This window comes from Megascapheus bottae, chromosome 18 (assembly GCF_031878675.1).
Source record: "Megascapheus bottae isolate mThoBot1 chromosome 18, mThoBot2.hap1, whole genome shotgun sequence".
NCBI classification, from domain to species: domain Eukaryota; kingdom Metazoa; phylum Chordata; class Mammalia; order Rodentia; family Geomyidae; genus Megascapheus; species Megascapheus bottae.
Window position 1 is genome coordinate 33,147,842 of NC_143526.1, and position 22,730 is coordinate 33,170,571.

A 22,730-nucleotide genomic window follows, 5' to 3' on the forward strand; every position below is an offset into this window, starting at 1 on the left:
GAAGAGGGGGCCAGAGTGTACTTCTGTCTCAAATCTGGGGATGCTTCTGTGCTCATGAGAAAACTTGCTTAGGACTTGAGGAATGGGAACTAGCTTTTTTCATGTAGAGGTGGTAAACATGGGCAGAAACTCCTGGAAATTAGAATCATGTAATTTCAGAACCAAAACAGGCCTGTCCAGTGGTTCTTAGCATTCTTTGCATCACAGACATCCTGCTAGACCTGGTTGAATGGTGTGGATTCTACAAACAGGCATATACATCCAATTTTGCAAACAATTTGGGGCCAGGAGTTTGGCCTAAGTGGTAGGAGTGCTTGCCTAGCATGCATGAAGACTCGGGTTCAATTATTTGGTACTGTATACAGAAAAAGCTGGAAGGGGTGTTGTGGCTCACGCAGTACAGCTCTAGCCTTGAGAAAGTCCAAGGACAGTGCTCAGGCCCTGACTTCTAGCCCCAGATCTACAAGAAATCAAAACACCAACAAACACATAATTTTTGCCCCATCTCTGTCTGTGGAGTTGAGTTACGGCACACTAGTAATCCAGTGCTTTTGCTTTCCTGTGGAGGAAGCTGAGCCATAGAGAAGTGCCTGGTGACTGGGTGATCAGGAACAAAGCCTAGGGCTCACGCTGCAGACAGGAGGGGGCTGAGTCCCCTGTAGCACATGGTTTTTCTGCTTTGTGCCCCTTTGGAATTGTTGCTGACACTGCAGCAGAAGAAAAGGTTACTTGCAAAAAGACACACATCTAGTAAAAAATACCATCTTTGGAGCTGGCATAGCTGAAGAAACCATCTTAACCTGGCAAGGAGAGGGGGAAAGAGAGCAGAGATTGCCTCAACTCAGCTCGCCATTAGCAAATCATCTATAATTTAGAACAAACGTAAAGAGATGTGGGTGATCAAGCAGACGTACCTCCTGGCAGCCTCTTGTAATTTCACGGGCTGTTTGGTGCTAAGGTAAATCAAGCAGGCATCAGCCACTTTATTCAGGTCACCCTCACCTACAGAGAGGAAAAACAAAATAAGCAATGGCCCTCAGAATGCATTTGGGATAAGCAATAACCAACCACTGCCTGAGAAAACAGGAACAGCCAAGTGAGCTGTTTCTTGAATGTTCTCTTTCCTCTATCCTGTATGGCAGGGATATAAGGTAAAGGGATGAAAGGGCCACAGCAAACTGAAGGAGGGGCACATGAAGAGGGATTAGAGACAGAGTGCAAAGGCAGTGTGTCCAGGAAGGTGAGCCAAGCTGGTACCTACCTAGATCCAGGCTCTCACAGAGGGGTCCCAGGCCCTGTAAGACGGCCAGCTGCAGCTTGAAGGCCAGCGTGTGTGAGTAAACTGGTCCAGCCCTGGCGCTGATAGGTGCCTGGGTGGCTAAGGAGCCAGCCAGCTTTGGTAGGACATCTTTACAGAAACGGCTCCGTAGGAAATCGCCACACTTGCCTCCCAGCGTCTGCAAAACCTGCAGAAATAGTCCCCAGTCTGGTGAGTGAACGCCACCAAGGCGGCAAGAAGACTGAAGGAAACTTGGCAATTCAATTCTGTCTAGGTCTCTACTTGAAAAAAAAAATAATAGAATTACTGCTGTTAATTCTTTGCCCACGGTTTGTGATTCTGACAGTTATGAATCTGGCAGACTCTGCTCCCCAGGCATGGCTGCTTCTATCCATAAATACAGATTACACAGAGAGTAATTCAGAAGAAGCATGGGTTAGAAGAATAACATGATTAATACCTTGATTTTCCTCTTTTTGGTTAAAAGAAAAAAAAAAAGAGCAAAAAGCAGTTCATATAGATCATCTCTAGAATCTTTTTAAGATCCCTGGAGAAAAGACATAGGCTTTTCACTGTCTCTAATCAAGCAAGCACAAACGGAGGCTCAAGGGCTGCCTGTGTGGGCATCGAGGCAGTGAATGGACTGCAGTCCCTGAGGCCGGAGCTAACGCCATGTTCTTCTGTTCCATGGCCCAATCTCCTATGTATATCACCCTCGTTCTATCTCCCACAACAGGCCGTTCTCCTTGCATGTCTCGTTTTAAACTTTCTCTAGCAGAACATATTGAAATGTTTTGCCCCACTGCACAAGACTGAGTGTAAGCAGCAGTAGAATTTCTTTAAAAATAGGTAAGCAAGGCAGAGCCAGTTCCAAGAGTGAATCCACACTCTGCAGCCACTTCATGTCCCTCTGTTGGGCTGCACGAGGCTTTGCAGACCTCGGCATCCCTGATGTGTTTTGCATGTGGAAAAAGCAGCCTGGGTTACCCCACATGCGACTTTTTCAGATACTCTATTAATTTTCATAAAGGAAAAGAGCACATCTGAATGCAGTTTAGCAAGACCTCCTCTCCTGCCTCCTTCTTGCCTTTCTCCAGCTTAGCTGTTCTCTCTGCATGTGCACACACAGACACAGACACATACACACACATACACACACATCATTTTATGCATTTTACCTTGGAAAAAATACTAACCACTTGTACATACAGGCATTTCGGTTCAGTATATGTGGCAGAATCTTAAAGAGATCCAAACTCTTTTTGCCAAGTATATAAATCACATTTTTACCTACATTTTATGTCCCTACACTTCTTCTGCCTTCACCTCATCTTGCTCATCTACTTTTAATTTATGTTGGCTTGCCATGGTAAATGCATTTCTGTAGGATGCTGTTAAGGAAATGTATAAATAAGTAAGTGAAAATACATGCGCTAACCTAAGCCAAATGAAGTCAGAGAGAGTAATCCCTTGCATCTATATGGGGTTTTCAGCTTCTCAGAGTATCTCACCATTCCCATTTCATCCTTGACAACATGAGGAGGAAGGTAGGATGGTGTTCCTGAGCACTACCTCAAAATGGGTGGCCAAAGGATTTGCCCAAAGTCATTTGGGTGAGTAGAGGGTGCTGAATGCTAGGACCCACGACACTTCACCTTGACTCTTGAGCACTATACATATTTAGTGCACATGGACTCTGGGTTCTATTGCTTGCTGGTTCTGTGATCTTGGAACACTCTCGTAACTTTTTTGAGCTTGCTTTGTCTTCTGCCAAACAATGGAAAGATTACAGATACTTTGCATGGCTGTGGGAGATGGGCTCACATGTAGGTAAATGCCATACTTCCTGCCTGGCACATGGGAGAAGCTCAGTAAATATGGCTAGCCCCCTGCTTTACTACTTTTCTCTGCTTCAAATTCAACAGGAAAGTGACTTATTTAGTTCTTTGTGCTTATCTCATTTTCCTGTACTTTCTTCAAGATCTGTGACATTGCAATCAGATGGAAGAGATGTAAAAGATCCTGCTGAGCTCTGTGCTTGGGATTTATCCTCATGACAGAGAATGGGGCGCCAGCCGTACCTTGAAGGCTCTGAGCACTGTCAGTGGGTCATCATTTGTGAGTCGGTGCACGAGCGGGGGCCAGGCCCGATGAGCCAACGGTAGGAGCTGGTTCTTGTGGGACTGCAGAACTACGACACACAAACCCAGCACATCCAAGATCTAAAAAAGAAACATAATTTCAGCAAATGGCAAAAGTCAGAAAAGAGTTACCTGGATAAGACTGAGAAACTCCATTAGTTGAATGAATACTCAGTGAATGTGGAGTCAGGGCCAGGCCAGGAACTAGAAAGGACACATAATGACAAATACAGAGGGAAGGACTTAATTACCTAATAGCTAATAAAGAGAAAATTATCAACTGTGTTGAGAAAGAAGCTAAAGGATAAAATGCAAAGAATTAAGGGAAGGAGCTAAAGCTTACAGATTGCCGCAAAGTTGTTCCTGAGGAACAGCTTCTAAAACGAGGCATAAACAATGAGCAGGTGTTCTGTGCAGGGTGAGCATTCCTGCAACTGCAGTGTGCCTCATGATACAGCACTGACCTCACACATGCACAAGGCCCTGGGTTTTGCTCCCAGTATCAAACCCCAAAACCAAACCAACAACCAACCAACCAGCAAAAAAGCCAAACCAAACCAACAAGGAAGATCTGGAGTCTGCCTTGCCTGGAAAATATAATCATAAAGTAGAGAGCAGGCAGAGGCGCTGGGCCATGATGGGCCACACTCAGAATCTTCTATTTTGTACCAAGTACAGTAGAGTCATCATGTGTTTTGTGCAGGCAAGTGGCAAGACATGATTCATGTTTTCAGAAGGTCATTCTGGCTGAGTGGAGAAGGCACTTGAAGGGGGTGAGGGAAGTGAGGAGGCCACAGCTCATGTCCATGTGAGAGGAGCAAGGAGATGTGGTCATATGACTGCTCTGCAGAGGCAGAACAATGGAAAGATTTGGAGAGGAAACAGATCAGACTGGGACAGGACTGAGTGTTGAGCGGGGAGGGAGCAGCAAACAGTGCTGCTAGAGTTCAGGCCTAGGACTAGAATGAGACAAGAGCAGTGGAGGGTTGGGAGTTTGGCTAGCATGTATGTAGACCCGAGTTCAATTCCTTGGTACCACATACACAAGCCAGAAGTGGTGCTGTGGCTCAAGTGGTAGAGCTCTAGCCTTGAGAAAGCCCAAGGACAGTGCTCAGGCCCTGAGTTCAAGCTCTATGATTGGCCAACCCCCACCAACCCCCCAAAAAAACAAAAAACAAAAAACAGCAGCGGAGGAAGAAGCAGGAGGCTGTTGCTGCTTTGCAGGGCACCATGCAGCAGCAGAGGATGAGAGAAGGTTGGCTAGCCTAGATGTAAACATTATTTACATCCATCACAAGACTCTCTGAACCCAGATGGCCATTGTTAATGTCACAGGCAGGGGTCAGAATGATGGCTGCAGCTGACCTGGAAAGAATGGGCCAGAGTACAATCTGCCATCATGAAGCCTTACTCGGAGCCTCCTTCATTCAGGTCCACACGGAGACTGACAGAGATGCAAAACAGAAGAGACGCTGCCGGGGAGGGCACTGGATAAGCAGGAGTGTAAGGGAAAGCTCAACAGTGCAGCAGAGAGCAAACGGGTACAGTGGTGGTGGCGGCTTTGATCTGAGGTCTATTGCTAATTGGGCAAGTTACATCATATTTCACTGATTCAAACATGCACATTCCTTTGCTTGGCATGTTCTCCTTGTCTTTGCCTCATGGTATGACTTGCACCTCAATGTTGAGGAAAACTACTGGCTAGGGCTAGGAGGGATCACAGTTCAAGGCTAGCCTAGGCAAAGATTCTAAAACACTTGCCTCAGTCAATGGTTTGGGTGTGGTGACTTGCACCTGAGATACCAGCAATTGAGGTAGAATTGTGTTCTAAGGCAAAAAAAGAGACCCCATCCAAAAAAGTAACTAAAAGCAAAAAAGGGCTGGGGGTGTGGCTCAAGGGAAAGAGTATGTTGGCTGAGCACAAGTCCTAAGTTCAAACTCCATTACTATACCCCTCCCCCCCCCACCCCCGGGGGTGGTGGTGGGGGAACCAAACCAACCACAAAAATGCTATTGGGTGTGAGTGAGTTTAAGGCTAGTCCAAGTAAATGATATTGAGACCCTATCTCAGAAACAAACTAGAAAGACAAAAGGTTTGTGGCTTGGCTCAAGTGGTAAAATACTTGTCTACCACTTTGAGGCCATGGGTTCAAAAACAAAAAATAAAACAAATAAATACTGCTGCCTCAGAGTGCTTCTTGAGTGTTCCTGATCTGACCCCAAATATAAGCACCTGGATTCCTCACTCAGAATAGAGGAGCTGTTTGCCTTGTGGGTGGGTTACAGTTCTCTACGGGATAAGCTGCTTACTGTGTTGAAAACATTTTGTCAACTTCATGTGAATTTGTATCCTGGTGCTCTCCACAGCTACAACAGACAGGAAGCTCCCTAAAAACAGGGATCAACCTGTGTCATGACCTACCAACCCCTGTAGTACCTTCCCAAGTGCTTAGTGAGCCCCGAGTACATGCGTACCCCAGGCAAACTATTCTATCTCTGTAGCCAGCAACCTCCTGTGGAGGGCATCATACCTCCATTGTTCATATAAAGGTGCAAAGGATCCAAACTGTGAATTAACTTACTTAAAGTCACATGGCTCACGAGGGGAAGAGTCAAGAACTGAACTCATGTATGTAGGACTGACTTCAAGCCTTCTAATGACTGTGGTGTGTGTACAGCTGCTACAGAGCTGCCATAAAAGCAAAGACCTCGAAGGATATTCAGAGACTGGACAAATGTATCAATGACGTACCTACATGGAAGCCTGTCACGGAATACAAGCTCAAGAAGTACGTGCTGAATGGAGCAGATGTCTCAGGACGGTCAAAACCAAAAATTCCATAAAACACAGATCTTGAGATTTGAGATAATCTGCATCATGCCCTGAACAAGGCAATGAGTTCTATCATTAGTTGTAAACCATTAAGGCAGTCTTCTCCCTCTTTTAAGAGGTGGAAGGCTATTTCCCTTTGGGCATAAAATCTTCTGTGGAGTGATTCTGAGAGCCTGGCCCCACTATCACCCCACCCACTGTCATCTTACTGAGTCACTGCTGCCAGCAAACAAGGATGTGATATAAAAGGTGTTGGGGTTTTTCCTAGGATGGAAATAGAAACAGAAACAGAGATAAAGGTCAGGCATGGAAGAATGGCCACTTAAAAGTATTAAAATCCACATCCTGCATTAAGTCAGCTCAGAAAATGATATCCCTTCAAACATATGATTTTCTTTTCCTTGGAGAGCCAGGGAATCCCTACAACACTGGCTTTTAATAGAAGGGACTTTTGGCACCTGAGCCAATATGGGAAGATGTGAAACTGTCATCCCATAGATACATTTCTTGATGCTGTCTCTTGTAAACTACACATGGTCCAGGAGATAAGAAAACCTCTGGCTCATTCAGACAGCTTCCATCCATTGCCCACCAGAGCACAACTTGGTTCTACAGCTCTGTGAGGACAGAGAAGAGGCGGCACACTGACCTTCAAGCGGATTTTCAGGTTTTTATCTGACAGCAAGTGGACGCAACGCTCCATCACATCCTTGGCTATTTGGATCTGCACTGGCAGGGGTGCCTCCACATCAGGATGGGTATCATTCTCGTCCACTTCGGGAGGGACTGATGGCACTTCTGGAAGAAGAATGCGATTAGTGACAGGGTTTCATGAGAGGTGCTCTAGTCCAGCTTGATCCCTGACTTCAGATTCAGACACAGGACTTACAGGAAAATGTCTATGGACAGATCTTAAGGAAACCAGAAAAGTGGGTCAAGTTGAACCAATCAAGATGTTCAAAATAACATGAACTTGGGGCCGGGAGTTTGGCCTAATAGTAGAGTAATTGCCTAGTATGCACGAAGACTCAGATACGATTCGTCAAAACCACATACATAGAAAATCCGGAAATGGTGCTGTGGCTCAAGTGGTAGAGCTTTAGCCTTGAGAAAGCCCAAGGACAGTGCTCAGGCCCTGAGTTCAAGCCCTAGGACTGGCAAAACAAAAACACCTTGAACTGTACCAGATCAAAGCTGGGGAAAAGTCCCTTGTCTGGTTTAAATGTGTTCCCTCCAAAATGTACGCATTGAAACTTAATGGTCAATGTGATGGCATTCAGAAATGGGGCTCCCTGTTGCCAACAAGGAGGAACTGTGCAGACAAGGCTGTTAAGGTATAAGATCATAATGTAAACACCACCAACAAGACTGGAGAACTGTCCGAAAGCCAGGCCCAAATCCCTAGCTTAAATACTTCCTCACCTTTGTCCCTAAATCCCTATTACCAGCTGTGCTCACACCACTGTGCTGAGGTGCTGTTTCCTTAACTTTTTCCCATATCAGTTTCCTCTGCTAGAAAAATAGAATGTTACATCTCTTTAACATATTGAAAAGCTACGTGAAGGTGCATTGGAGAAAGGTGTCCAAAATACAATACATGTCAAATCCATAATAAGCAATTTTTTTTGGTGGTGCTGGGAATTGAATTCTCAGCCTTGTATATGTTCGGTAAACATTCTGCCACATCCAAGCCCCCAAGCACTCTTTGTAAAGCCAAAAACATGGTATACATTCAACGAAGATGAAAGATGAATGATAGGATGAGGACTGCTGGAAATTCATGAACTACAAAATGTTATTTGAGATATGTGGGTTTTCAGGTTTTAGAATAAGGTTTGATGCATTCAGTCTATTCCCAGCAAATATCAACTAGAACCATAAGAAGACATTCCTAGTCAGGGAAGAACACATTTACTGATAATGCAATGGCAAACTTGATTATGAAATGAATGCGATCCCTTCCTTTCTCCAGGGCTCCTAGGTTTTGGCTGTGTTGGCTTGGGATTCAAATCTGAGAAGAAAAAGCACCGAATCATTATTTCAGCCCCACAATGTTTCCCGGTATTGTACTACGTGCAGCCAGCTGCTCTTCCCTGTTGCCCTAGAAGTACTGGCTTCGCATCACCAAAATGGAAAAAGAAAAAAAAAAAAAACTGCTCAATCCAAGCTAACAAACTAATTTGGGACTCAGCTCGATTTAGGGTAGTTCTGAGACCACCAGGCTCATTATGACTTGGCATTTTATATTTGCAGAGGAGATTCTAATAATTTATTAATCCTTCCATGACCTGAAGCTCCAGATTGAATTTGTGAATAAAACAAGAGGCCAGTGCTGCTACTAGCCTGAACTCTCTTATGCTTTTATCATACAAATAGGTAAGAAAAATGCTGGGATCTCCTCCCACCAATAAACCAACAGACAAGGCATATGAGAAGATAATGGGTACAAGAAGAAAAGGTTAGGAGGAAAGAAGGATGAGTAATATGTTCAATTTTGCCAGTAATGAAAGAAATACAAAGTGAAAGCAAGAGAACTATTTTTTCCCTAATAACTTTGGAAAAAGTAAAATTGGTATTGGAAATATTGGTGAGTCGGTGGTGAAGCTACTATTAACCAAACACTGCTCAATAGGTGGAAACAACTTTCTTGGAAAGCAGTTTGGGCAAGCATTAACTAATGGTCATACCCCTGACCTAGAAGCAAGGAAGAAAAGATGTAAGCAACATCCAGTGTAGTACAGTGCTCATTATGGCAAAGCCAGAAGCAAATGCAACTTCCCACAGGGGAATGGATAGTTACTAGCAGCTTATTGCAACATTAATTATGAAAACTACAGAGCAACATGGAAGAATGCTTATAACTAAACACAAAAAGGCCATGATGCAAGGTGCTTAGGGTACAGCTCAGCAGATTGCAAGTCCTGGGTTCCATTCTATTAGCACAAAAAACAAACTATGCTTGCAACTGTGGAAAAAAATCTGTAACAAAAGTAATGGGAGAAAAATTGCACCCCAAAATGAAAATGGCCATGTAAGCTTGATAAAATTGAGCAACTTTTCTTAATTCCAACCTTTCTAGAATGTGGTGTGTGTGCGTCTCACAAAGGAAGAACTGGGGTAGGAGGTATATCTCAATGGGCAGAGAAGCAGTTACCAAGTTCGAGTCCCTGCCTCTGATCTAAAAACAGGAAAGAACAACAAAGAACCAGCTATACCAAAAGAAATAACAGGTACCTTCTTCAGTGTCAAAATCTGAGATGTTTCCCTCAGCCACATCCTTTTCTTTGAGGTAGTTCAGCACAAACTGTTCAATGTCTTCAGCTGTAGTGCTTGCCTCAAGAGTTGCTGGTGTTTGGTGCAAATGATTTCCTTCCTCTACACTTTGTTCTTGGAGTTGCCCAGTACAACTTGTGTCTGGGAACCACTGGGCTGTAGATAAAGGGTTACAGTGATCACGTTGGTCATTATGGAGGGCATAACCACCCTGTGCATGGAGCTAGAGCTCTTTGCTATGGCCTGTCTGTCTCAGCCCTGCTTACCTCACATCTTATTTTCTACCACTACAGTCTCTTGACACCTTACCATCTTCCAGTTCTTCCAGTGTGCTGTTTTCCTTACTTAGATCTTCTAACATGCTGTGTGGTGTTTTGATTTTTGTGCTAAGAGATGAACTAAGGGCCAGGGCTCTATCTTTTATCTTTTCTGCTCTAGGCTGGGGTTCTACCACTTGAACCACAGCTCCACTTCTGGCTTTTTGGTGGTTAACTGGAGATAAGACTCTCATACTTTTGGGCTGGGAGTTTGGCCTAGTGGTAGAGTGCTTGCCTAGCATGCAGGAAGACCTGGGCTCGATTTCTTGGTATCATATACATAGAAAAAAGCTGGAAGTGGCGCTGTGGCTCAAGTGGTAGAGGTCTAGCCATGAGAAAGCCCAAGGACAGTGCTCAGGCCCTGAGCTCAAGGCCCAGGACTGGCCAAAATACAAAAACAACAACAACAAAAAAACGGATCTCACACTTTCCTGCCTGCGCTGGCTTTGAACCATGACCTTCAGATCTCAGCCTCCTGTGTAGTTAGGATTACAGGTGTGACCTACCAGTGCCTGGCCTAACGTACTGTTTGCCTGTCTAGAACACTGTCTCCTTCTTTACATATGGCTAATTCCAAACTACTTTTCTTGTCTCAGTAAAAATTCAAATTTGCTCAGTGAAGTCATCCGTTAAGTCCTGGGTCTAACTCAGGTTACTCCTCTTATGTCTTACATACATGATGCTCTTCCTCTCCAAATCACCAGTCTGTAATTACATTTCCTATCTGTGAATTTATTTTGTTGGTATTTGACTCTTCTCTCTTAGGACTTTGCACACTAATATGTTCAGCATAGGGTGGATGCTCAAAATATATTCTGAGTTAAAAAACAATGAGAGTAGCGCACCCCTGTAATCCTGGTAACTCAGAAGGCTGAGATCTGAAGATGGAGATTGAAAGCCAGCCGAGTTAAGAAAGTCTGTGAGACTCTTATCTCTAATTAACCACCCAAAAGCTAAGAGTAGTGCTGTGGCTCAAGTGGTAGAGCACTAGCCTTGAGTGAAAAGGCTTAGGGACAATGCCCAGGCCCTGAGTTCAAGCCCCAGAACTGGCACACAAAAAAAAGTGAAGTTGGAGAACATGTACACAATTCTTTGTTTTTGTTTTTGCCAGTCCTAGGGACTGAACTCAGGGCCTGAGCACTGTCCTTGGGCTTTCCTCAAGGCTAGTGCTCTACCACTTGAGCTACAGCACCACTTCCAGCTTTTCTATATATGTGGTACGGAGGAATTGAACCTGGATTTTCATGCATGCTAGGCAAGCACTTTACCACTATGCCAAACTCCTGGCCCTGCACATGTATAAAATTCTAAGTAAAGGCTATGCTTCTTCCTAGCAGAAGACCAGCTCTGCAGAACTTTGAGAACAAACAGTTGTGCTGTCTACTGACATAAAATGCTTTAGAAGGCTAGCTATTTTTCTCTAAAGCTTTCCATTGGTGATGCTCCAATACCTCTGACATGTTGCCAGAATAAACCTTAATCCACTCCAGTGGTTTTTCAACTGTGCCTTGTAGGGCTTTAGGACTCTGCAGCCATGTCCAAGAGATCAACACAAGGAGGACACTAAGCAGCACTGGGCTTGGTGGAAGATGGGTTAGAGTAGACGCCAGGTCTCTTCCTTCTACAACTATGGCAGCTCTGAGAACAGTTTTTGTATATTGGAGTCTCCTTAAAGGTTTCATGTCAAAACAGGGTCTTAATATGTAAAGAACCAAATAATACTACAAAACCATATAGCTTAAAAATTGTGGCTTTGGCCCAGTGCTCACTTCTGCAGGGGAATAAGACCGATCACCGTGCCCACCTGCTAATCTTTCATCAAGAAGCCTCTGCACAGAGCCAGAGTAGTGGCAAATAGTAGCTGGTGGGCCAGGTGCCTGGGAGAAGCAGGGAGCAAGTCCCTGAGAAGGCAGCCTTCCACCCAGTATCTGGAGGTTCCCGAGTGTTGGAATGAGGCAGGCCATTTTCCCAGGTGTAAAACACATCCTTAGTGCACTTTAAGGGATTGCTTTAAGCCCAGATCCAGCATTTACACTTTGAGGACTTGACACATTACAAAGATTATTTCTAGATTCAAGGCTAGTGCCAGATATTAAAATGCCTTTGCTCTCAAATGGCTTTTAAACATATGAAAAGAAGTTCAATCTCACTCTTCATGTAAATTAAAACAAAATAATAAGGGGTTATTTTTCTCCTAGTGGATTAGCAAAGATCAAAAGCTTGGTAATATACCGTGTGGGTGAGGGCGTGGCAAAATTGGCACTCTTATATTGGTGATGGAGTTTAAATTGGTACAGCTTCTTAGGAGAGCAATTTGATACTCTCAATCAAAAGTCTAAATGTAACACCCTTTAAAACAGCGTTTCTTTCAGGAATTTATCCTACTGATATAATGAGGCATGTTCAAAATGATCTACAAAGATTCAGTGAAGCATTTTTTTCTGTACTGGCAAAAGATCAAAAACATCTACCAAAAAAGGGTTGGTTAAATAAACTATCCAGACAATGGAATGGTACTGCCATAAGAACACAACGGTCCACCGTGAAACAGAGTTAGGGTACAATCTTTAGCCTCTGGAGAAGGTGGCATGGATACTTTATTTTCTAAACTATCCTATTTTCCTTGTTGTGGATAATTGGCTAATCGGTAGCAGCTGGTGCTAAGCAGTGATTTACCTGAATAGTTTTCTTGTCCTCACAGAGGCACTGACTGCTTTTCAGTCAATGAATGTGAAACACGGTGTATGATAGCCCAATTTTCTCAAACATGTACTGGGCTCCTGCAAGACCTTTCAGAAGTTCTTTGACAGCAGACTTCCACTCATCTTAAAAGAAACTATCGGCTAGACAATTCGATGACAAACAGAATGCTAACATACAGTGCAGCTTTGATCGGTGAGTGACTGTGCCAACTCCACTATCTACTATTCAAAATGCAAGGGTATTTTGAGCTACTTCAAATTGAGGAAAAAAGCTATCTCCAATGCGGCTTTCTTTCCTAAAATGTTTCAGAGTTAGTCTTAACCCTTCTCACTTTCCTTTTTGCAATGGTGACCTTCCTCTACCAACTCAATTAAATGGACAATGGTGACCCTCCTCTACCAGCTCAAAGGGACTTTATGGGACTTCTTGACTTTCTTCACTCGGGGAAGACCAAAGTCATCAGCAATCTAAGGGCCATTCAGTTTTCATCTCAAAACTAAAATACGTATTTCCTTAGAATAATAAAGAACAGTTGGATATATCTGGCCATGTCTATGTGTCTAAGAAGTTAGGCTTAAGGAGTGTGTCACAAGGGAAGGCCCAGGTAGGTTTTTTTTTTTTTTTTTTTTGGTCGGTCATGGGGCTTGAACTCTGGGCCTGGGCACTGTCCCTAAGCTCTTCAGCTCAAGGCTACCACCCTACCCCTAGGCCTGGGTGCTATCCTTCAGTTCAAGGGTACCCCCCCTACCCTTTGAGCCATAGCATCACTTCTGGTTTTCTGGTGGGTAATTGGAGATAAGAGTCTCACAGTCTTTAGTGCTTAGGTTGGCTTTAAACCACAATCCTCAGATCTCAGCCTCCTGAATAGCTAGGATCACAGGTGTGAGCCACCATGCCAGGCCCAGGTGAGTCTTATTATAGCTAACTACCCGGGTCACTATACATGGATTATTGTCTAGATCTGAAATGTCCCCCAAATGCCATATACAAAAGGCTTGGTCCTCAGCTGGTGACCTGTTGGGAAACTTTAGGAGTTGGGGCTTAGTTGGGAAGTAGGTCACTGGCATGCCTTAGCCACCTTTCTCCCTCTGCTTCCTAAGTAGCTTTCCTCTGCCATGCTCTTTCAGCCTGTTTCTGCTTTGCCACATGCCTAACAGCAATAGAGCTTACCTCATTACAATTTTTTGGGGGTCGGTCATGGGGCTTGAACTCAGGGCCTGGGCACTGTACCTGAGCTCAAGGCTAGCACTCCACCACTTTAAGCCATAGCTCTACTTCCAGTTTTCTTGTTGTTAATTGGAGATAACGGTCTCATGGGCTTTCCTGTCTAGGCTGAGTTTGAACTGCAATCCTTAGATTTCAACCTTCTGAGTAGTTAGGACTACAGGCATGAGCCATCAGTACCTAGCAGGATTTTGTTTTGTTTTCCTTGAATTTGTCATAGCAATAGACAGCTGAATCACAACAGGCTTGTGAGTGATTGCAAAGTGAAGACAAATCTCCCTTTCTTGGCCTACAAGGCTCTACTTTCCAATTTCATCCTTCATCACTCTGTCCACAACAACCCTATTCTCATTCTCCAAACACTGCAAGCCCCTGTGCATTTGCCTAAATGTACTTACAAATCATAAAACAATGTGTCAATCCTAATGATAGGTTTTCTCTTCTTTCAGGTCTCAGTGTTCAGGGTGCTTTCTCAGAAAGGCCTACCCTGACTACTCAACTTAGAAGTAGTCTGTCCCTATTACTCTCTTGCATTAAGGTATTCTCTTCAAGGCACTTATTAGAATCTGGATTAAGCTTGTTTAATGATTTGCTTACTTATTTTTTTTTTCACAGCAACAGGAAAGCTCCATGCGGTTTATTTATCTTGTTCACTGTTGCATCCTCATTACTTAGCACAGTGCCTGACTTATGGAAGGCATTCTTTACTGAATGAATACAAGAACATCCTTGCTGTATATGAATGTTAATGAATAACCACAGGAAATGCATCAGCTACAAGGTAGAGCACAACCTCTACCCCAGATAGCTTTTCTGACAAAGCTTGTTATCTGGTCTTAGAGTTTTTAATCTGACAAAATGAGGTCAATGACCTTTCTACCTGTCTCTTTTTCTTATAGTCCAAAAATGTTGCCATTCTCACAGTGCCTAGGAGCTCCTGTAGGCATCAAAAAGGGTCAAAAAGAAGAAGAAAAGTCAGGTGCCAGTGGCACATGCCTCAGGAAACTGAGATTTGAAAACTGAGATCTGAGGATCAAGGTCCAGAGCTAGCCTAGCAGGAATGTCTCTGAGATTTATCTCCGATTAACCATTAAATAGCTGGAACTGGATGTATGGCTTAAGTGGTATATATTTCTGCCAGCTATGAGTGAAAAAGCCATGCTTGAGCTCAAGGGCCAGAGTTCAAGATGCAGTACACACACCAACTCATGCAAAATAAAGGCTAGATCTGTTCTGTCCAGTATGGCATATGGGGTTATGGCTTATATGTGACTATCAAAATTAAGTAGAATTTAAAAACTTCAATTGGTTACATGTGACTATCAAAATTATGTAGAATTAAAAATTCAATTACCCAGGAGTGCTAGCCACATGTGGCTGGCTAAAGACCACTGTGTTGGACAAAGCAAACATGGTTTTAGGAAGTAGCTCAGAATGTCTGCCTGTTCAGCAGGTGAGAGCCCTCAGTTCAATCTCCAACATTACTACCACTACCAAAAAATTTTTGGATTTTCTTTTCCTAGCAATGTTATAGTCATCTATGGACTGAATAATTCATGCTCTGAAGTCCTCCATTAGCATAAATACTGCTAACTCTAAATATCTTCAGAAGCTATTCAATACATTAGAAAGAACAAAACTTATAAATCCTGACTTTACTATGTGATTCTAGCCAAGCAGAATCTCACTAGGTCTTACTTTTGCTTATCAGTAAAATAAAAATATTGCTTATCTTTAGTCTACAGGGTTTATATTCCTGCCATAAAGCAGGAACTCAATAAATGACTGAAATTACTGAAAATTAATCAATGAAATACAAAATACAACAATGGAGCCTGTCTGGACCCTAGGGACTGAAGTGGCAACCCTCCAAACGTCCTCCAAAACACTGAAGAAAACTGGACAAGGTAAACTAGGATACTCAGTCCTGTCCCCAAATCAGCAATAAAAAGGACTTTCAATGTACCTAATGCTGCCAACAGGGCATGCAGAACACTGACAAACGAAGCAGCTCTCTTATCATAAAATTGGTCCAGGCTGGCCAAGATATCTTGAACTACATCTGCTACCAAAGGAAGTAGGCTAGCATCTGAGTTCCGCAGCATAACTTCTAAGACCTTTGGGGTATGAGGATGCAGTGCCAAATGGCGTAGATTTAAAGAGATGCCATTCACCAGATAGTCAGAATTTTGGTTAATGAGCTGCTGCAGGGAGCTGTAGCCACAGGCATGGCAAATGTTCACCATGGTGCTGGTGGCCACCTGACGAATGAGCAGAGTTTGGTCTCCGGCCTTTTCCAGGACTGGATAGAGGGCTGACATCAAGAGCAAATGGAAATCTTTTCCCAGTGCATAAGCAAACTGGCCAATCCCTTCTAACTGGATGCATATTTGCCAGATGCTGCTGTTCATTGAACAAACAGTGGGACTTGGCTTTGAGAAGGCAGGAAAAGAAGTCACTTGGCAGGTGTGGGCAGCAGATGCGATGGCCTGCAGGCCTGACTGCCTCATTGTTAGCTCTTCTTCCTCCTCAGCTTCAATACAGGTAACCAAATACCAGTTTTCTTGGCTTGTGTATTCTTCAAGGATAGATGTCACAATCTCTCGCAGTTCCTGTAGGCTTGTTCTGGTGTTTTCATGAAGATCTTCTAGCTCTAGCCCAGCAGCGCCTATAACCAGTTCATTCAGAATCATGGCAGCTTGCTTCCGGTAAACCACAGATTCACGATACAGTTCCATAAAGTGATCCACAAGCAAATACAGGTTCCCGTAATGGCCAAGGAGCTGACAAACCTGTCTCAGGAGCAGGAAAATTCTCTCATCAGTGAAGAAGCGGAAATATCTTCTCTGGACCTGGTTCCATGGCCGTGCAGTGGGGGTGTCTGGAGTAGCACTCAGCTCCCCAGGGTTCCAGCACCGCTCTTCCACAATTTTGACATCAGCCACGTCTAGTTCTAGAACTTGGATGAGTGCTCTGGAAAAGCGCTGGAGATGAGCTGCAGAGTTAAGAACAAAATTTACTTTGGGGCCCAAGAGTTTCAGATACCCAAGTAACAAGGAGAGAGTAGAAAATTTGCCCTGATCATCTTGGGAGTTCATGAGGCGGGGAAGAGATGTGGCCAGGGAGTGTAGGCTCTCGGACAAGATGTCAGCAAAGGCTCTGTTGCCCACCACAACTTTCTGATCTGCAAAATGTCTTAGGACTTTACTGCACTGGGCCTGGACTTCAGGACTCTCATCATTTACTAAGCTCACTAAAGCCTTCAGGAGAGGACCAGCAGATTCAACCAGGGACTGACTGCACTTCAAAAGAAGGTTCTCCACAAGGCCTACCAGTTCCAGCCTCACTTTCCAATGTGGGTGAGCTGAAACACTCTCAATTATCGTCTTAATAAGAATTCCCAACTTGTCGCTGGTATTTTTTACCCAAACTTCATCCCTGTGAACCAGCAGCTCTGCAACTCTGTGTTCAACTGTAGGTTTTGCTTGAACCTTTGAGATTCTTCCGAGCTGTTCATCAGCCATGACCAAGCCCACGGTCTTGGAAAAGATCTTCAGGGAAGAGACGACAATGCTGTGACCTTGTTTAAAGTCTCCTGTGATCACCCTTGACAGTGAGGTTGAGATTCCTGGTAAGAAAGAAGCAAACAAATCCCCCAGAGCCTGTTGCTCAAACTCATCCAAGGACCATGCATGGTCTTGACACTCGCATTGAAGGAGTAGAACCTGTAAACACTGCAAGGCAGCCGTTTTAATTTGCTTTGATTTCTCCTGCTCTGCCAAGCCTAACAGTAAAGACACAGCGAATCCTAAACGAGGCAGGATGGAGGGCTCATAGAAAGCCAGAATGATGTCCCCGTAAGCTGAATGCATCAAGGTGCTGAGGCCCTGGATCACAGCCAATTTCAACTCCTCAGACACAGCTGCAGGTTTCTGGGACTTGGGAGAATACAGGCAGGAAGAAAGTTCTGAGAAGAGTTCTAGGAGAAGTTCCTGCTCTTTCACACATGTTGAAGAGAGGATGAAAGTGAGGCACTCCACCACACTCTGGATCAAGCGCTCTCTTTTGGGACCTGGGGTCTTCAGGGTAAACCTCAAGGGGAAGAGGACATACTGCTGAAGTTCCTGCAGGGCAGTGTCGCTCACAGCTTGCAACTGCGTCTGCAGGTGCTCCACATCCTCCACTGTCTGGGTCTTCGTGAGCTGAACACAGACAGGGCGTAAGACGCCAAAGGCTTCTTCAGGAGTGTCAAAAACTGCCATGGTGCAAGAGACTTCTGCTCACCGGGGACACATCCTGCAGGCTGGAAGGAAATAGTTTTTCAGTAAAGATGGTCAAGCTCAAAGCAAATACAAAGTTAACCTTCATGCTTTCACTCAGCAGACATCTGAAAGGCCTATGTGTTAATCACTGCCCAACTGTCCCATCTAGAGGGACAGTTAATTGTTCATGTGAGCTACAGTCATTTAACTAGTAGGGTAGACTAAGTTTAAGATTCTGAGTGAGTGTGGAAGAGTCACATCCCTGGTAAGTCAGATGGGTATAACAAGATGTTTGAACCATGACTGGGGTTTGGGGAATCAACAGGAATCTGCAAACTATTATCAGGAGTTTGACAGAGAGCTGCTGCAGGCTATCTTTTTTTTGTGTGTGGGTCACTCTGGGCCTGGGTGCTGTCCCTGAGCTCTTCAGCTCAAGGCTACTATCCTACCCCTTGAGCCATAGCCCCACTTCCTGTTTTCTAGTGATTAATTGGAGATGAGAGTCTCATGTTCTTTAGTGCCAGGGCTGGCTTTGAACCATGATCCTTAGATCTCAGCCTCTTGAGTAGGCATGAGTCACCGTGCCCCGACAGGCTATCTTTTTAAAGTTGAGATACACATAAAGTAAAACATACTCTCTGATGTACAGTTCATTTTTACATATGGACAGACCAGGTGAGCACTGCTCAAGACAAGACAGAGAATATTTCTAGCTCTTAGGAAGGCTCTCATGCCCTTGTCTTATGTCCTCTGTGAATCTGACTTTTATCACTAGATTCCTTTTGTCTGATGTTGAGACTAAGAAGCTTTAAGTGGGCAGCAGGTGTCAACATGACCAACTTTATACATTGAAAAGATCCCCTGGCAGCCAGCAACATGGAAGATTCAGGTGAGTATGAAAGCAACACAAAAGGGAAGGGAGTGCCTAGAGAGAAAGCTAAGAGCACACACTGTCACATGTGGAGGAGAATTCCACAGGATGGAAAGAGGGCAGGCAAGCAGGCAGGCACAGGAGACATGTTAAGAGGTAAGTGATGAAGCCAAGCAACTTTATATCTGAGTCTTTCTTTTCTCTAGGAGGAGAAATTCAAAGTCATAGACTGACAGTGAACAAGAAGGGGGATAAACCTGGGGTTTGAGGAAAGATATAAAAGTTTCAAATATTCCCTTCAGGGAAGTAGAGCATGCTGGGAAGACATAAAAGAGTGGCCCAAGGGTACTGAGGATTGAGCTGAAGCTGGAGATCATAAATGTATATAACTGTAAAATGCTGCCACTGGAGGGAGGCTTAGGGATTATCTTGTTCTCGTTCTCCCTCTCTCGTTTTCTCTCTCGTTCTCTCTCTCTCTTTCTCTCTGTCTCTCTGCTTGCTGAGGGCTTCTGAGAAGATGATGAGTCTCTGCCTCCCATCTTTATCCACAATTCAATGAGCATATCTGGACAAGTGGTAAGTTGTTCCTGTTGGGTGTGAGTCAACACTTTCTCTTCACTACAGAACCAGGATAGATTGTCTCTTTGGACTCAGAGGTGGCTGCAGGGCCTAATCAGGGCTCTGACATGCTCGAGAGAGTCTGGCTCACTGAGCTCCACAGATTATTCAAGGAAGATAATGCTGATCTCAGAAAGACTTCTTAGCAAGACATCTCAGAGTGTCTGTGGCCCCAGAAAGTTGAGGAAGAAGCTTAAATCCTCCTTTTTTTCTCCCAGGCTAAGAAAATGCCAGATGTGGATGCCACAAAACTTGGCCAAGAACTAATGACACCCCTTGGGCACTGGTTCACACTGATGATACAGAGGCTGCTGTGTTCTCCTCTGCCTGAAAATGGTCACTGAATTACTGAGTAGGAAATGTAACCAGCAGTCAGAGGGAAGAAAAGCATTTCAACACTCCTTCAGGTGTCAAATCTTAAGATTCTAACAGAACTACTAAGCAATGCAGATAAGAATTTGAATAAAAAGACCATTTAAGGGAGTCCATCTACAGGATAAAAAAGCATTTCTTAGAAAAACAAACAAAAAAAAGGGTGACACTAATAGTACTTTTAATGCAGTATATTATAGCCCTTCTTTTCTTCAGCTTTATAGAGGTTTTAGATTATATAAAGATGAAGAGTCAAACTTTGCAATCCAAAATACTTACTTAGTAAAATGATGTCAATACTTAAATAAACTATGCAAACATAAAAAAGAAAAACAAACATGATTTTCTATACCAAAAAAGTGAAATTGACAAACTAATAATAATAATGATAATGATAATAGAGAATGGCCAATTCTGAGATCCACTAAATGAGCTGGAAGATCATGTAGAGCTCTCTTAAAACAAGAACACAAAGAGATGGAAACTGTGAAATTTGAGGACAGATCCGGGAGAGGGAACATGTAAATAACTGGGAATTTGGAAGGGGAAAAGGGAACAGATGGAGGAGATAAAGCAAACAAATACTTGAAACATTTCCCTTAGCTGCCAAAAGATTTATCTGTATATTGAAAAGCCTAAAGGATACAGACCTAGCCACATTCTGGTAAAATTTAAACAATAAAGATGAAGAGAGAAATTCTGCATGCTTGCAGGGAGAAACAACTTCTCCTCATTTGCAGTAGTGGAGCCTAGAAGACAGTGGAATAGCAACTACCGACGGTGGCCCCAAGCCCCATAAATACAGTAGTGTGATGTTCATCTGTCAAGTAGAAGGATTTAGAGAAAGTACCACCCACGATACTTGGAGGAAGACTTTGTTCATACAAAATAAGAGGCCTAACACAGAAAGATGAAACAACAAAAAAAGAGATAATGGCATATTTTTTTCCTCTTAGCATGAAAAACTGTTTTCAAGTAAAATGTTGAAGTGGAAATCCAATATTAAAAACAGACAAAATCAGGTCTCTCACTAAGGGGATGAGGAAAGGGCCAGGGGCTTTGCATCTCTTTTTTTCATCTAAACAGTTTCATGAAGACAACCTGACCTGGGGGTCTTCCAGGATGATGGTTCCCAAACTATTTCTTCAGAATTTATGACAAAACCTTTTTCTGGTTTAAATACATAGAAAACTAAAATGCAAGAAAGTAAAGATGAAAAAAAGGCAGAAGAGGAAGAGCCCAAGTGTTCCAAGTGTCTAACTACCAAGGAATGGTAAAATAATTCGTATTTGACAATAACACGTCAAGAAGTTGAATGTATGCTGAAATCTGTGGATAAATGCTACAGTAATAAGGAAATACCCTACTGAACAAACTCATTGGGATAGGTATGTTTTAATCTAAAGAGCAAAAATGAGAGAAAAAGCAAAAGGAACGAACCTAATAGAAAACCAGTAGTAAGATGGTAGGTAAAAATCTGACTAAAGGGGCAGGGAGTTTGGCCTAGTGGTAGAGTGCTTGCCTAGCATGCATGAAGACCCGGGTTAGATTCCTCAGTACATAGAAAAAAGCCGGAAGTGGTGCTGTGGCTCAAGTGGTAGAGCTCTAGCTTTGAGAAAGCCCAATGACAGTGCTCAGGCCCTGAGCCCAAACCTATGATTGGCAAAAAAAAATCTGACTAAAACTGACTGCATTAATCCAGAGTTTGTTTCTTTTCTCTTTCTCTTTCTCCTCCTCGTCCTCTTCCTCATCTTCGTCTTCATCTTCTTCTTCATGGGCTGTGGGGCTTGAATGCAGGGCTTGGGCATGATCCCTGGGCTTTTTTACTCAAAAAAGTAGGTAGTAGTGGTAGGCTAGTGCTCTACCACTTCTGCTTTTCAGGTGATTAACTGGCAGATTATAGAATGGTTATGAAATGAAAAAGGACCTAAAATAGTTAAAAATTCTGAAAAATATGAATGAAATTGGGAAACCTGAAATCATGATTTGATTTCAAGATAAAAATCTCTATACAAGTATGTTAGTGTATATGCGTGTGTGTGCGTGTATGTCCGTGTGTGTGCACATGCGCACATGTGCTGACCCTGAGGCTTGAACTGAGGGCCTGAGCTTTTCACTCAAAGCTAGCATTCTACCACTTGAATCACAGCTCCACTTTGTGCTTTTTGGTGATTAACTGGAGATAAGAATCTCACAGACTGACCAGACTGGCTTTGAGGATCACAGGTGTAAGCCTGGTATAATGTGCATTAAGATTAAGGGAGAATGAATATTACCACACATACAAGAGTTTACTTCTGGTTTTCAGGTGGTTAATTGGAGCTAAGAGTCTCACAGAATTTCCTGCCTGGGCTGGCTTTGAACCATGATCCTCAGATCTCAGCCTCCTGAGTAGCTAGGATTACAGGCTTGAGCCACTAATACCCAGCACTGTTTTTTTTCCCCTACATATACACATGATAAAGTTAAATAAATTAGACACAATAAGAGATTAACAATACTTTTAAAAATGCACCATTAGTAAATTATGTGAACATGATGTCGTTCCCAATTTCTGGAATTTGAACCCAAGTGCTTTGTTCTTGCTAGGCAGGCGTTCTACCATTTGAACCAAGTCCTAATCCAATTCCATTTTGCTTTAGTTAAGTCTCATGTTCTTGGCTCACACTGCAATTTCCTACCTATATTTACACGAGTAATGGTGAGAAACATGACACACCTGATTTGATGATTGAGATTGGGTCTTGCTAACTTTTGACCCTGGCTGGTCCCAGCCCCAACTGTTTATTAAAATACACATTTGGGCCAGGAGTGTGGCCTAGTGGTAGAGTGCTTGC

At 43.5% G+C, this 22,730-nt stretch overlaps 1 protein-coding gene across 1 annotated transcript in view; it reads right to left on the reverse strand.

Annotated features, from left to right (window-relative positions):
- Tti1 (TELO2 interacting protein 1) overlaps positions 1 to 22,730 on the reverse strand; it is a 54,577-nt gene that overhangs the window by 25,502 nt on the left and 6,345 nt on the right. The window contains exons 2-7 of the mRNA XM_090352713.1: positions 15,737 to 18,073; positions 9,488 to 9,682; positions 6,903 to 7,051; positions 3,361 to 3,501; positions 1,262 to 1,466; positions 915 to 1,002 (exon numbers count right to left, since the gene is read on the reverse strand). Of these exons, the coding sequence (XP_090208839.1) occupies positions 915 to 1,002; positions 1,262 to 1,466; positions 3,361 to 3,501; positions 6,903 to 7,051; positions 9,488 to 9,682; positions 15,737 to 18,032 (3,074 nt within the window). The 5' untranslated portion in view covers positions 18,033 to 18,073. The remainder of the gene's footprint in view (positions 1 to 914; positions 1,003 to 1,261; positions 1,467 to 3,360; positions 3,502 to 6,902; positions 7,052 to 9,487; positions 9,683 to 15,736; positions 18,074 to 22,730) is intronic.